The sequence below is a fragment of the Perognathus longimembris genome, chromosome 17, assembly GCF_023159225.1.
Source record: "Perognathus longimembris pacificus isolate PPM17 chromosome 17, ASM2315922v1, whole genome shotgun sequence".
NCBI classification, from domain to species: Eukaryota; Metazoa; Chordata; class Mammalia; order Rodentia; family Heteromyidae; genus Perognathus; species Perognathus longimembris.
In genome coordinates, this window is record NC_063177.1 from 39,833,258 (window position 1) to 39,846,766 (window position 13,509).

At 47.9% G+C, this 13,509-nt stretch overlaps 1 protein-coding gene across 1 annotated transcript; it reads right to left on the bottom strand.

Annotated features, from left to right (window-relative positions):
* Positions 1-1,077: 1,077 nt before the first annotated feature.
* On the bottom strand, positions 1,078-12,922 carry Aarsd1 (alanyl-tRNA synthetase domain containing 1). Its single transcript, XM_048367029.1, has 13 exons — positions 12,833-12,922; positions 12,693-12,747; positions 12,457-12,588; positions 11,138-11,297; positions 8,804-8,861; positions 7,580-7,736; positions 7,368-7,484; positions 7,096-7,226; positions 6,711-6,777; positions 6,435-6,526; positions 5,913-5,967; positions 3,938-4,032; positions 1,078-1,397 (listed from the first exon to the last, which is right to left on the bottom strand). The coding sequence occupies exons 2-13, from the start codon at positions 12,729-12,731 to the stop codon at positions 1,262-1,264; spliced, it is 1,239 nt and encodes a 412-aa protein (XP_048222986.1). The 5' UTR covers positions 12,732-12,747; positions 12,833-12,922; the 3' UTR covers positions 1,078-1,261.
* Positions 12,923-13,509: the final 587 nt, after the last annotated feature.

Consider the following 13,509-nt stretch of genomic DNA (forward strand, 5'->3'; position numbering starts at 1 on the left):
AAATAAAAACCTCTCAAGCTAGGTGATGTGGCATATGCCCGTATTCCTGTCACGAGGAGGGAAAGTTTAGTGCCAGAAAGGGGAAGGGGAAAGAAGAGTGGGGAGGGAGGGGAAGGAAAAACAAGAGATGTGAATGAGGTTAAACTCTAGGCAAGACCTCCAGAATGACTCGAACACTCCATGGGCAACTGTGTTTCTTCATGAAGAAAGAGTTCAGACTCGTTATTAGTACTTACACCTGTAATCCTAGATCTCAAGAGGCTGAGATCTGAGGATTACAGAAAGACTCTTATCTCCAACTAGTGTCAAAAGTGGAGGTGTAGCTCAAGAAGCAAAGCCTTGAGTAAAAAAAAAAAGGCTAAGGGATAGTTCCCAGACCCTGAGTTCAAGTCTTAGTACAAGCACAAAAAAGCCAGTGACAGCATGAAGCCCTAAGTTCAAGTCCCAGTTCTAGCACACACACAAAAGAAAGTGGGTGCCATCACACCTATAATGCCTAGCTACATAGGAGGCTGAGATCTGAGGACCACACTCTGAAGGCTGCCTGGGCAGGAAAGTCTGAGAAACTTATCTCCAAGTAACCACCAAAAAGTCCGAAGTGGGGCTGTGGCTCAAGTTGTAGAATGCTAGTCCTGAGCAAAAAAAGCCTCAGGGACAGTGACCCTGACTTCAAACCCCAGGACTGGCATATAGAGGGCTGGGAACATAGCTTAGTGGTAGAGTGCTTGCCTAGCATGCACAAAGCCCTAGGTTCGATTCCTTAACACCACATAAACAGACAAGGCCAAAAGTGCCGCTGTGGCTCAAGTGGTAGAGTGCTAACCTTGAGCAAAAAAGAAGCCAGGGACAGTGCTCAGGCCCTGAGTTCAAGCCCTGGACTGGATAAAAAAGAAAGGTTTCAGAGCTAGAAGCATAGCTTAAATGGTAGAGCACCAGCCATGACCAAAAAAGTCAAACAAGAGTGTGAGGCTCTGAGTTCAAGCCATAGTACGATACAAAAAAAAAAAAAGGAAAGTTTTTTTCAGCTGCGCTTAAATACATCAGCACATTTAATGAACACAATGCCGACTCTGTAAATTATGTCTAATAGGGGTCAAATTGGAAAACTTTATTCACAAACATATACTAATCACACAAACACACTAAAATACATTGTATGAGAGTCAGAACCACTAATGTAGGTGGTAGCAGAACCATTTCGAGTCAGTCCATTTCACTGTCTGAGAAACTCCTTCTGTGGCCAGGGCAGTCACGCCGAGCCTCACTCCTCTGCGCTCTGCGTGCTGACATAGTCCTGCAGAAGCGCCTGTGCCTCTGCCCGCCGGCTCATCTTGGTGGCCTTGCCCTGGAAGCGGCCTTTCTTCCCCGCTCCTTTGCCTTCCAAGACCTCAGCCACCCTGGGGATCAGAGACACAGTCAGCAAGATGTTGGTGAGGGAAAAATCTACCAAAACCAGCAGCAGCCCTGAGCCTTTCCTGGGGTCTGGAGGAAGGAGGAGACAGGCAGGTGGCTCCTGAAATCCCTAAAAAGTATTTGCACAACCAGAAGAGAGGGGTTCAAAGACTCCCAATAAATGACAAATAGTTAAGGAGATAGGGATACTCATTACTTGATTTCATCCTTACACATTACATACATGTATTATTATACTGTGCCCCATAAATAGGAACAAGTAAGTGTCCATTAAAGATTTTAAGGGGGGGGGGGGCTGGGAGGCTGGGAATATGGCCTAATGGTTGAGTGCTTGCCTCATATGCATGAAAGCTCTGGGTTCGATTCCTCAGCATCATATATACAGAAAAAGCCAGAAGTGGTGCTATGGCTCTTTGTGCTTTGTGCCTGGAGCACAAAGAAGACAGGGACAGTGCTCAGGCCCTGAGTTCAAGCCCCAGGACTGGCCAAAAAAAAAAAAAAAAAAGGATTTTAAGGGGAGCAGGGCGCTGGTGGCTCACACCTGTAATCCTAGCTACTCAGGAGGCTGAGATCTGAGGATCTTGGTTCAAAGCCAGCCTGGGCAGGAAAGTCTATGACACTCATCTCCAATTACCCACCAGAAAACCAAAAGTGGCACTGTGGCTCACCTTGAGCTGATGAGCTCAGGGACAACACCTAGGCCCAGAGTTCAAACCCCACAACTGGACCAAAAAAAAAAAAAAAATGGGGGGAGGGGGGAACAATTAAAAAATGAAAAACTAAAATAAAAAAGCTCAAGGGGCCTGGGCACTAGTGTCTCACACCTGTAATCCTAGCTGCTCAGGAGGCTGAGACTAAGGTTTGCAGTCCAAAGCCAACCCAGGCAGGAAAGCCCATGAGACTCTTATCTCCAACTAACCACCATAAAACTGAAAGTGGTGCTATGGCTCAAAGTGGTAGAGCACTAGCCAAAGAGCTCAGGAACAGCACCCAGGCCCTGAGCATTCGAGCCTATGACCAACAAAAGAAAAAAGAAGGAAAGAAATTCAAGTAGTTGGAGGCGTAGCTCAGTTGATAGAGCGCTAGCTAAATAAGTGAAAGTATCAGATACCAAGTTCAAGTCCCAGTCTCAGACCAAAAAAAGTATTTCAAAAAAAATTTAAATGCTTGTACATATATAGTACCATCTTCACTGAAAGCCTGAATAACTGGAAGCAACACAAGTGGCCACAAAGGAGGCGCAAAGAAATCATGGTAAATCCTTAGTGTCTTGCATGTATACCCGGGCTAAGGGGCTGCTGTGGGGCAAGGAAAGTAGGGACAGCACAAGCTGGAGTACTGTCCTACCTGAGGATGGTAGCCACTCAGTTCTTACCACCGCCACCACCACAAAGGAATGGAGGCTCAAAGTCACCAGTGCTCAGGTGCCTCTCCCTCTCCTTCTTCCCACCCCTCTTGACCAGTCCTGGAGCCTGAGCACTGTCCCTGGCTTCTTTTTGCTCAAGGCTAGCACTCTACCACTTGAGCCACAGCACCACTTCTGGCTTTTTCTGCTTATGTGGTGCTGAGGAATCAAACCCAGGGCTTCATGTATATGAGGCAAGCACTCTACCACTAGGCCTCATTCCCAGCCCACCTTCTCACCCCTTTTAGAAAAGTTAAAACACTGTACAAAAATCTCCTAATTTTAAAGTGTACCAATAACTTTTCTTTTTGTTGGTGTGGGACTTGAACTCAGGGCCTGGGTACTGTCCCTGAGATCTGTTGCTCAAGGCTAGCTGTCTACCACTTTCAGCCACAGTGCTACTTGGTTTTCTGGTGGTTAATTGCAGGTAGGAGTCTCACAAAGCTGGGCGCCAGTGGCTCACACCTGTAATCCTAGTTACTTAGGAGGCTGAGATCTGAGGATAGCAGTTCAAAGCCAGCCCAGGCGGAAGTGGTGCTGTGGCTCAAGTGGTAGAGAGCTGGCCTTGAGTTGAAGAGCTCAGGGACAGCACCCAAGCCCAGAGTTCAAGCCCCACAACCGACAAAAAAAAAAAAAAAAAGACAAAGCTAGCGCAGGCAGAAAAGTCTATAAGTCTCTTATCTCCAATAAACTACTCAGGAAAAAAAGTTGGAGATGGCACTGTGGCTCAAGTGGTAGCTAGCTTTGAGCCCAAAGAGGCTCAGGGACAGTGCCGGAGCTCTGAGTTCAAGCCCCAGGACCAACAAAAAAAGGAAAAAAAAAAAGGAGTCTCATGACCTTTCCTGTACAGGCTAGCTATGAACTGTGATCCTCAGATCTCAGCCTCCTGAATAACTAGGATTACAAGTGTGAGCCCCCAGCACACAGCTCCTTTTAGCTTTGAATGTTGTTGTTGTTTGTTGGTTTTATCTTTTCCTTTTTGGTACCAAATTAAGGACATTGCACTTGCTAGGCAAGCGCTTTGCCACTGAGCTACATCCCAGCCCTTTTAGCTTTTAACCATGAATAAATTAGTAGCCACCTGGCCTTCCCACCTGCAGGGCAGTCTATGCGCTTTACCTTGGCCCCAGGGTCTCCACAGCTTCAGCTGGCCCTGCCAGTAGAAAGAGTCCAGCAGCTTTCTCATCTCCCACAGTTAAGAACAGGAGGGTCTCCTAGGAGATAGGACAAGGTGAATACCACAGGGGGTCAGCTCCCCTAAAGCCTGTACTTTTTTCAGGAACAGGTGTCTCCCCTAAACCACAACTGGTGCTGCTGATGGCTGATGGACCCGCCCCTCCACGTTGCTCTGACCATGGCCAAGTATAAAATAACTTTCATGGCCTGACTCCTGCCATCCTTTCAAACCTTTCCCTGATCAAGCACCCCACACTGCCATTACCTAAACCACCATGCTTCCCCCTGCCTGCTGCCTTCCTTGCTTGCCTTTTTTTTTTTTTCCTCCTGGTGTTGTTGTCTTTGCCATTGGTTTTGTTTTGTTTTCCTGGGGCTTGAACTCAGGGCCTGAGTACTAACCCTGGCTTCTTTTTGCTCAAGGCTAGCATTCTATCACTTGAGCCACAGCGCCACTTCCGGCTTTTTCTATATATGAGGTACTGAGGAATCGAACCCAGGGCTTCACGTATACAAGGCGAACACTTTACCACTAGGCCATATTCCCAGCCCTGCCATTGGTTGGTTTTTTTTTGTTTTTTTTTTTTGGCCAGTCCTGGGCCTTGGACTCAGGGCCTGAGCACCATCCCTGGCTTCTTCCCGCTCAAGGCTAGCACTCTGCCACCTGAGCCACAGTGCCCCTTCTGGCCGTTTTCCATATATGTGGTGCTGGGGAATCGAACCGAGAGCTTCATGTGTAGGAGGCAAGCACTCTTGCCACTAAGCCATATTCCCAGCCCCCTGCCATTGGTTTTTGAAGACAGGGCTCTGAGCTTGCCAGGAAGATGCTCTACCACTTGAACCACACCTCCAGCCCTTTGGATTGTTATTTTTGAGACAGGATCTTGATTGTTCTTCCTCCCCTCCCGGGGAGCTGGCCTATTCTGTGATCTTCCTATTTAGGTTTCCTGCCATGGCTGGGGTTGCAGGTGTTCACGACCACCTCCAGCTTTTGCTATTGTGATGGGGTCTTGTGCATATTTTTTGTTTTTGAGCCTGGAACCATGCATGATCTTCTCAATTTTAACCACCTACACATCTGGCAATTAGCTCAATCAACTTTTTAGTAGCTGAGTTTGGAGTCTTGAAAACTTTTTGCCCAGGCTGACCATGAACCGCAATCTTCTTCATCTCTTGAGTAGCTAGGATAATGTGCTAGTTATGTGTGCTAGTTCTGGGGCTCTCTCTCTCTCTCTCTGGGGCTCTCTCTGGGGCACGCACTCTCTCTCGCTCTCGCTCTCTCTCGCTCTCTCGGGCTTACGCTCTCGCTCTCTCTCTCTCTCTCTCCCATTAAACCACGTTCCCAGCCCCCTGGGACTTCTTCTCTTGTCCTAGGGTTTTCACTCAAGGCTGGTGCTCTACCACTTGAGCTATACCTCCACTTCTGGCTTTTTGCTAGAGTTTCTCAGATTTGTCTACACAGGTTGGCTTTAAACCTTGATCTTCAGATCAGAGTCTTCTGAGTAGTTAGGATTACAGGTGTTGAGCTGCTCAAAATCAGCTTGGTCTTGAACTCCTGATCCTCTTATTTTGCTAATCCTCCTGTGATTATAAGCACGTTCCTCTACTATGCCTGGTCCCACCCCTGCATTTCTTATACTAGGACCTAATCACACACAAATCCAAGTAGCTTTGAGGAGCTAAAGATCTAGTGAAATAAGCTGGGAACCCGGCAAATGACACAGCCTCTGAAGATCAAATTCAATACCTAACTCAGAGCTCAGCTCATCGCTGGTGCTAGGAGAACAGTACTGAATGAGCTTGTGTTCCCTGTTCTGCATGTGCTAATGTACAGTGGCTTCAGCTAAGCCAATGCCCCCCACTGATAGCTCTTCTCCCCAGGTCTTTCCCTGGGACACAGAGAATCTCATGTTCCTCTTACCTTTGACCCGATCTCGTTGGCGATGATATTCATAAACTCTGAATCACCCTCCTTCCTACAACCAAGGATACAGATATGAGATCCTGGATGGAATGGTAGCTCCAGGGCAGGAGGCTTGGCTACCCACTAGGAGATAGGCAGATGAGTGGCATGCTTCACTATTTTCTATCTGGACTAAGTCCCACACCCCTTAGTAAAGAGACACTGCTGACCAAAGGCCAGCAAAACTCCCTTCTCTACCTCCGCAGTTTATAAACAAAGGATTTCCATCTCCTTTCAGTGGGATTCATCAGGAGGAGAGAATGTGTTTTGGATGGTGAAAGAGGAAGATACTAACGAAAGTCACAGGGTTACTTATTACATCTTGTGTAGGGAATCTGGTGGGTAACACATTTCTTAGGGTCTCTTTGGCCTAGAATACCATATGTTCTAGCAACCCACAATGCTCTGCTGAGAGTGGAGAAGATAAAACCCAAGCTCACCCAGCTCCCCTGCCTGTCTCCACAGCAGCTGGCCTCTCACCTGTGTAGTGCAAGCACACCTCCGCAGTCTGGGCTACTCCGGAGGCTGTGGGCAACGTGCACAGCCAGGTCTCTGAGCAGATTCAGGTTGTTCTGAAATGGAAGCGAAAACTGAGTAAAAAAGGATAAGGAACAGAGCCCCACTTCTTGCCACTTCATTCTCCTCTCACTACCTCTTCAGGCAAACCCACACTTCTGACCCAAAGTGAAGGTAGAGTCTGGAGAACCAACTGTTGGCAGGGCCCCGGCTCTCTCCCCTGTCTGCAGAATAAATCACCTTTTGCAGGAGCTTGGTGGAATTCTGCAGCTTTTTCACTGCATCCACGTGATCTTCTGCTCCACACCTGCAAGGCAAAGGTTCATGGAGACCGGCTGCCCAATGCTTCCAGCGTCAGGGCATAAATCAGTGATGCCCTCCTTGCTGGGTGCCTTCCTTGGAATGTGGACCCAGGGACATTCTGAGGAGGCCCTTCAGCAATTGGGAGAGAGGATATAAAGGTATTGGCCTGATTTACAATTCAAAGCATTCTGATTATTTGCTATCGTTTCCCGCCCCCCCCCCCCCCCCCCGCCCCAAAGGTAATAGAGTATTCTATCTACCTCACAGGTAAACAAGCTCAGCTCCCGTATCCAGGAAAAGGGGGCAACTGAAGGGAACTTACTTAAGCAGAGTGGTCAGTGCCTTTTCAGTTCCATGACTTCTCTCCATCCATTTTAGCACCCGATTCCCAGCCAGAAATACCAGGTTAGTTTTGTTCTTTTTTCCCTTTTCAGTGCCCAGAATTTTAATGACCTACACGGAGGAGGTTAACACACACATACATAAACCACAGTGGGTCTTGCAACCTCACGGCTGCAATGAAGAAGAGATTCCACTTAGGACTTGTCTACTAGACCCAGCCCTGTTGTGCCCCCTGCTCCACTCCTGGCCTACCTGAAGGTCACTGAGATTGCTCACGTGGGTCCCACAGCACATGTTGGAGTCAACACCCTCAATGGTAACAACTCGAATGGGCCCAGCATGATCATCTGGCAAACCCCGGCCCCTCACCTGGAATAGCAGGAAGAGAGAAGGGCTGTCTGACTTTTGACGAGGAGCCCTTAAGAGAGTCATTCTGCCAAAGCCACCCCCAGCTCTCCTCTCACCTGCTCTACCTCAGGATCATCCAGGTTCAGTTCTCGCACACTTACAGGCAGCCGATCTCTGATCTTCTCATTGACACTCTGCTCGATGGCAGCTACTTGCTCTGCAGTCACAGAGGGGCTGTCCAGCTCAATCACACTCCGGAGCCTTCCTAGCTCCCTGCCATAAAGAGGTGAGTGGCCACAGCAAGCTCAATGTTGTCAAGGTAAGAGAGTTTATAAAGAGTTTTTTACATAGGAGCTGGGGATGCAGCTCAGTAGTAGAGTGCACAAAGTCTAGGGTTCAATTCCCAACCCCACAAAAAAGAATATTCATACAGCTAGGTGTGGTGATGCACACCTATAATCCTAGCACTCGGGAGGCTGATGCAAAAGGATAGTGAGGTAGGCCAGCCGGGGCTAGCCTACAAAGCGAGTCTCCGAAAGACAAACAACAACAACAAAAGCTTATATAAATTATCTAATCCTTACAAAAATCCCACCAGGTGGGATTGTCATGTGGTGAAAGGTGAGGCCAGGACTTGCCTCCTGGGTTCTAAATTCCATCTCAGTGTGTGTTATTGTTTGTTTTATTAAATCATCCTTCATTATTATTCTTGAAAGTTTTTGCAAGGATTTATTTTAGTATAACAGGGTATTTCCTGCTCCCCACACAGGAAATGGGAATTTGAGACTCCAAAAGGTACTTTACTCTTATTTTTTTGTTTGTTTGGTTTATGCCAGTCCTGGGGCTTGAACTCAGGGCCTGGGCACTGTCCCTGAGATCTTTTGCTTAAGGCTAGCACTCTTATCAATTGAGCCACAGTGCCATTTCTGGCTTTTTCTGTGTATGTTGTACTGAGGAATCGAACCCAGGGCTTCATGCATGCTAAGCAAGCACTCTACCATTAAGCCACATTCTCAGCCCTCTCTGTTTTTTTTTCCAGATGGTACTAAGATTTGAACTCAGAGCTTAAGCGTCATTAGACTTGCTTGCTTGGCTGGCACTCCACCACTTGAGCTATGCCTCCAACCCTCTATGTTCTTTCCAGACAAAGGCCAATGTCTCTTCTCTCGTGCTTGTGTTCCCCCAAAAAAACACGAGGTCGTCCCACCACCATTTTACAAGCAAAGAAAACAGCCAATTTTGAATACAACCAGTAGAGTATATGTATGATCCTCATACTCTAGAGCCATTACTAGGAACAAAGCTGGTAGTGTAGTTCATGTCCTGTACCTCCTGCCTACCATGATGTTGTCTTCATTCCAAACAGATGGTCAGCAACTGCTGTGATGAGATGTTGTCCTAAGCAAAGAGAGGAGGATGTAAAAAGTTCAGCCACATATTCCCATGGTGATATAATCTTAGACATTCTTCTTTTTTTTATTTTTTATTTTTTTTGGGCAGTACTAGGGACTGGACCCAAGGCTTCACCCTTGAACTATATCCATCCCTAGCCTTTTATTTGTTTGGTTTAGGTTTTGATATAAGGTCTCACAAACTTTTCTCAGACTGACCTCAAATTCACAATTCTTTCTCCACCTCCTCAGTAGCTATTATTGCAGGTATTCACTACCATGCTGGGCCCAGACTTCTTTTTCTGAAAAGATTATTCTATAATATGCATGAGGCTCTGAGTTTGATTCTCAGCATGACAAAAAATAAAATAAAAACAAACAAATAAATAAGGTTATTTTGATTGCTGTGTGCAAAACAAATTACAGGGGAACAAAAATGAATGTGAAGCTGGGAGCTGGTGGCTCAGGCCTGTAGTCCTAGCTACTCAGGAGGCTGAGGTCTGAGGATCAAGGTTCAAAGCCAGCTTGGGCTTACCTCCAATTAACCACCAGAAAAATGGAAGTGGCACTGTGACTCAAAGTGGTAGAGCACTACACTTGAGCTGAAGAGCTCAGGGACAGCACCCAAGCCCAGAGTTCAAGCCCCATGACAGGCCAAAAAAAAAAGAATGTGGGACCCAACCCAGAAGCCATTACGAGGTTCAGGAAAGGGACAATGAGAGCTGAGACTAGGGTGACGGCAGAGACACTGGAAGGAAGTGAAAGAGTGTTTAAAAGATGACCCAGTAAGACCTCAATGACTAGAGGCATCTGAAATGAATTCCAGAATTTGAGCAACTAGGTAGACAAATAAACATACAGAATGCAATGGAAGACAATATGGGAAGGGAAGACTTTTTCATTTTTAATCTTTTGAGACTTAAAAGCCTATGCCAGGTACCAGTGGCTCATGCCTGTAATCCTAGCAATACAGGAAGCTGAGATCTGGAAACAGATTAAAAGCCAGCCTGAGAGCTGGGAATGTGGCTTAGTGGTAGAGTGCTTGCCTAGCATGCATGAGGCCCTGTGTTTGATTTCTCCATACCGCATAAATAAGTAAATAAATGAAAATAAAAGTCAGCCTGGGCAAGAAAATTCATGACTCTCAGCTCCAATTAAACACCAAAAAGCCAGAAGTGGAGCTGTGGCTCAAGTGGAAGAGCAGTAGCTTTGAGAGAAAAAAAACACGCAGAAACAGCACCCAGGCCCTACTTCAAGCCTCAGGACAGCAAAAGAAGAAAGAGCTTTTGTTTTGTTTTTTGCCAGTCCTGGGGCTTGAACTCAGGGCCTGAGCACTGTCCCTGACTTCTTTTTTTGCTCAAGGCTAGCATTCTACCACTTGAGCCACAGTGCCACTTCCAATTTTTTCTATATACTGGTGGTGCTGTGGAACCTAGGGCTTCATGTATACAAGGCGAGCACTTTACCACTAGGCCATATGCCTGGCCCCAAGAAAGAGCTTTTGAGACATCCAAATACAGCAGATGGAGGCATCATGTATGAAATTGAAGACAAGTGCTAGTGTCTCATACCTGTAATCCTAGCTATTTAAGATGCCAAGACTCTGAGAACCATGGTATGAAACCAGCCTACGACAGAAAAGTCTGTGAGAAAACAGGGCACTGGCAGCTCACGCCTGTAGTCTTAGCTACTCAGGAGGCTAAGATCTGAGAACAGTGGTTTGAAACCAGGAAAGTCTGTGAGACACTTATTTCCAATTAACCACCAAAAGGCTAGAAGTGGAACAGTGGCTCAAGTGGTAGAGTGCCAGCCTTGAGCAAAAAAGCTCAGGGACAGCACCCAGGCACTGAGTTCATGCACCAGGACCAGCACAAGAAAGGAAGGAAGGGAGGGAAGGGGCAGAGGTGGGGCCAGGAAAGAAGAGGAAAAGAAAGGAGAGAAAAGGAAAGGTTTATATCTAATTAACCAGAAAAATGCAGGACCGGACATGGGCCTTATGTGATAGAGCAACAGCCATAAGCAAAAAAAGTAGAGTGAGAAAAAGGATCTCAGTTCAATCCCTGATGTAAAAATAAGTGGAAAACTAGTAATATTTAAGACAAGTAATTATTCTAATACCTTTATTTTAATTGTTCATGTTGTTTTAATAACATTTATTGTCTCCCGTCTAAATCAGAGCTGATTCTGAGTAATCTCCAAACAGATTGATGCCTCCCACCAATCCCCATGACATTACTATACATAGCAGCTGTACCTCTGGTTTGTCCATCCTGCTCTGCATACCTGAATGCTGCTGCATGTGGTCAAATCTCCGCTCCCAGTCCACCTGCACCTGGACCTGGCTCCCAGGGGCCAGCGATGTCTGTGTGAAATGATCGGCCTGGGCCCCCCGTCGGGTCACTCTCAGCACAGAGATGCCATTGATTGTACCACGGTCATCAGGCTGGGAGAAAGAGGTTATCAGCAGGAGGCAGGGCTCACCCAACCTCTCAGATACAAGTCCAGAATTTGAGCTCCCTAAGAAAAAAGAAACAATGCCAAGCGAAATATCTACTTCGTTCTCATGACACGATTCCTCTTTACTCTGAACACCTATATATTTTGTTCTTCAGGAATTAAAAGTCACTTAAGTATAGCAGTAAAGATTTTTAGAAAAATACAAACAAGGCTGGGAACATGGCTTAGTGATAGAGTACTTGGCTAGCATTCTATGAAGCCCTGGGTTCGATGCCTCAGTACCACATACACAGTAAAAGCCAGAAGTGGGGCTATGGCTCAAGTGGTAGAGTGCTAGCCTTGAGCAGAAGCTCAGGGACAGTGCCTGGGCCCTGAGTTCAAGCCCAGGACTGGCAAAAACACACACACACAAAAAAAAAAAAACCTCCAAAGAATCTTGATTCTCACTGTTGCCTGAGCTTTGATACTTACCTCTAGTAGACCCTAAAATGATTTGCAATTTTCCTGCCTCTCACTACTTCATTCTTGGCACTAGAATTAGATCCAACATTATTCATTTACTTAGAAAAGTATCAAGTGCAAAATGTTTACAAGATATTGTGCGAGCCCAAATACAATAGGAATAAGACATAGGACCTCTTGGAACTTTACAGAGTCCAGAGAACACCCACCCAATAGGCAATTGTGAAAGGATCTACAGCTTTGCACAAATAATAAAAGGTAGAAGATGTGCTAGAGAAACTGGAAGGAAAGGGACCTAACAGTCTTGAGGAATCAGGGAAGGTTTCCAGGAAAAAAAAAAAAGTGATGGCCTGAAATACCAGCCAACTCAGGAGCTGGAAAAAGGACGACCACAAGTGAAGGCTACACAGCAGACCCTGTCTCATGCACAAGGTCCTGGGTTCAATCCTCAGCACCACATAAATCAACACACACACACACACACACACACTCGTGTTCACCCTTCCACTCCCGAGAGCTAAAAGTGACCAGGTATCATTCCTGGATAAGTATTTGTAAGTGCTGAATGAATACCCGTGAGCTAACACGGGTCTGAACCCCCGAGGACGGAGGAAGGCAAGGCCGAGCATTTCCTGTGAGCACACAGGAAGGTGGGGTTGGGGGGGGGGGAGAGCGGTTGGTACCTGTCCCCCGCCTTCCGGGAAAAGCAGCGTGTCTTCCAGCACCACCTGGAAACCGCTGAGAACTTCCTTCTCGCCGTGGCGGCCCTCGGTCCGCAGCTCCGCGGGACGGCAGGAGACCACGGCGGTGGTGAGCTGCACACCGAGGGGCAAGAGAGTGAGCCCCGGCGGGCCCCTGCGCCCGCGGTGCGGCGCCCCTTCCCCGGCCCGCCCGCCCGCCCGCCCGCCACGGGCCGCACCTGCCGGGCGTAGCTGTCACGCTGACACAGGAACGCCATCGCTGCCGCGCGCCCCGAGCCCCGGCGCCGGACGGGCCGCGATGCGAGACAAACTTTTGCCGGCGCGCGCCTGCGCGGAAACGGGAAGGAAGCGGCCTCCCCGGGAGGACCGCGCGCCTCGAGCCCCGGCGGCGGACGGGCCGCGACGCGGGACAAACTTCTGCCGGCGCGCGCCTGCGCGGAGACGAGAAGGCGGTGGCCGTCACTTGTTCAAACTTGACGGAACTACGAATCACAGACGATCCGGGTGACAGGGACTGGAAGACAAAACTCGTAGCCTGGATCGGTCAAGGCGCGTGTTTCAGCTAGTCTTGGCGGGGGGGGCGGGGGGGGGGCTGGTAGTTTCAGCCTGCAGAGTCCCGCACGCACGTGCGCAAGACACACACTGGGAAAGCTGCAGGCCCAGATATGGAGCAGGCTTGCCCAATGGAAATAGAAAAGATGCAAGGCATAGTGTGTTAATAATATGTTTTATTTGAGTCACTGCCCCCCCCCTCGCCTGTAATCGTAGCTACTCAGGGGGCTGAGATCTGAGGATCGCAGAAAAGTCCCCGTGAGACTCCTATTTCCAATTAACCACTCAAAAACCAGAATTGGAGCTGTAGCTCCAAGTGGGAGAGCACTAGCCTTGAGTAAAAAAAGCTCTGGAGGGCTGGGACTAAGGCCTGGTGGTAGAGTGCTCACCTCCTATACATGAAACCCTGGGTTCGAGTCCTCAAAACCACGTAAACAGAAAAGGCCAGAAGTGGCACTGTGGCTCAGGTGATAGAGCCCTATA

Excerpts from the sequence above, each read along its gene's own strand:
- Aarsd1 (XM_048367029.1), bottom strand. The coding sequence starts at position 12,731 with ATGGCGTTCCTGTGTCAGCGTGACAGCTACGCCCGGCAG. Across the intron at positions 11,298-12,456 it reads TCCCGGAAGGCGGGGGACAG|CCTGATGACCGTGGTACAAT; the intron begins GTACCAACCGCT and ends TCTTTCTCCCAG. Across the intron at positions 5,968-6,434 it reads GGTGTGCTTGCACTACACAG|GAAGGAGGGTGATTCAGAGT; the intron begins GTGAGAGGCCAG and ends CCTTGGTTGTAG.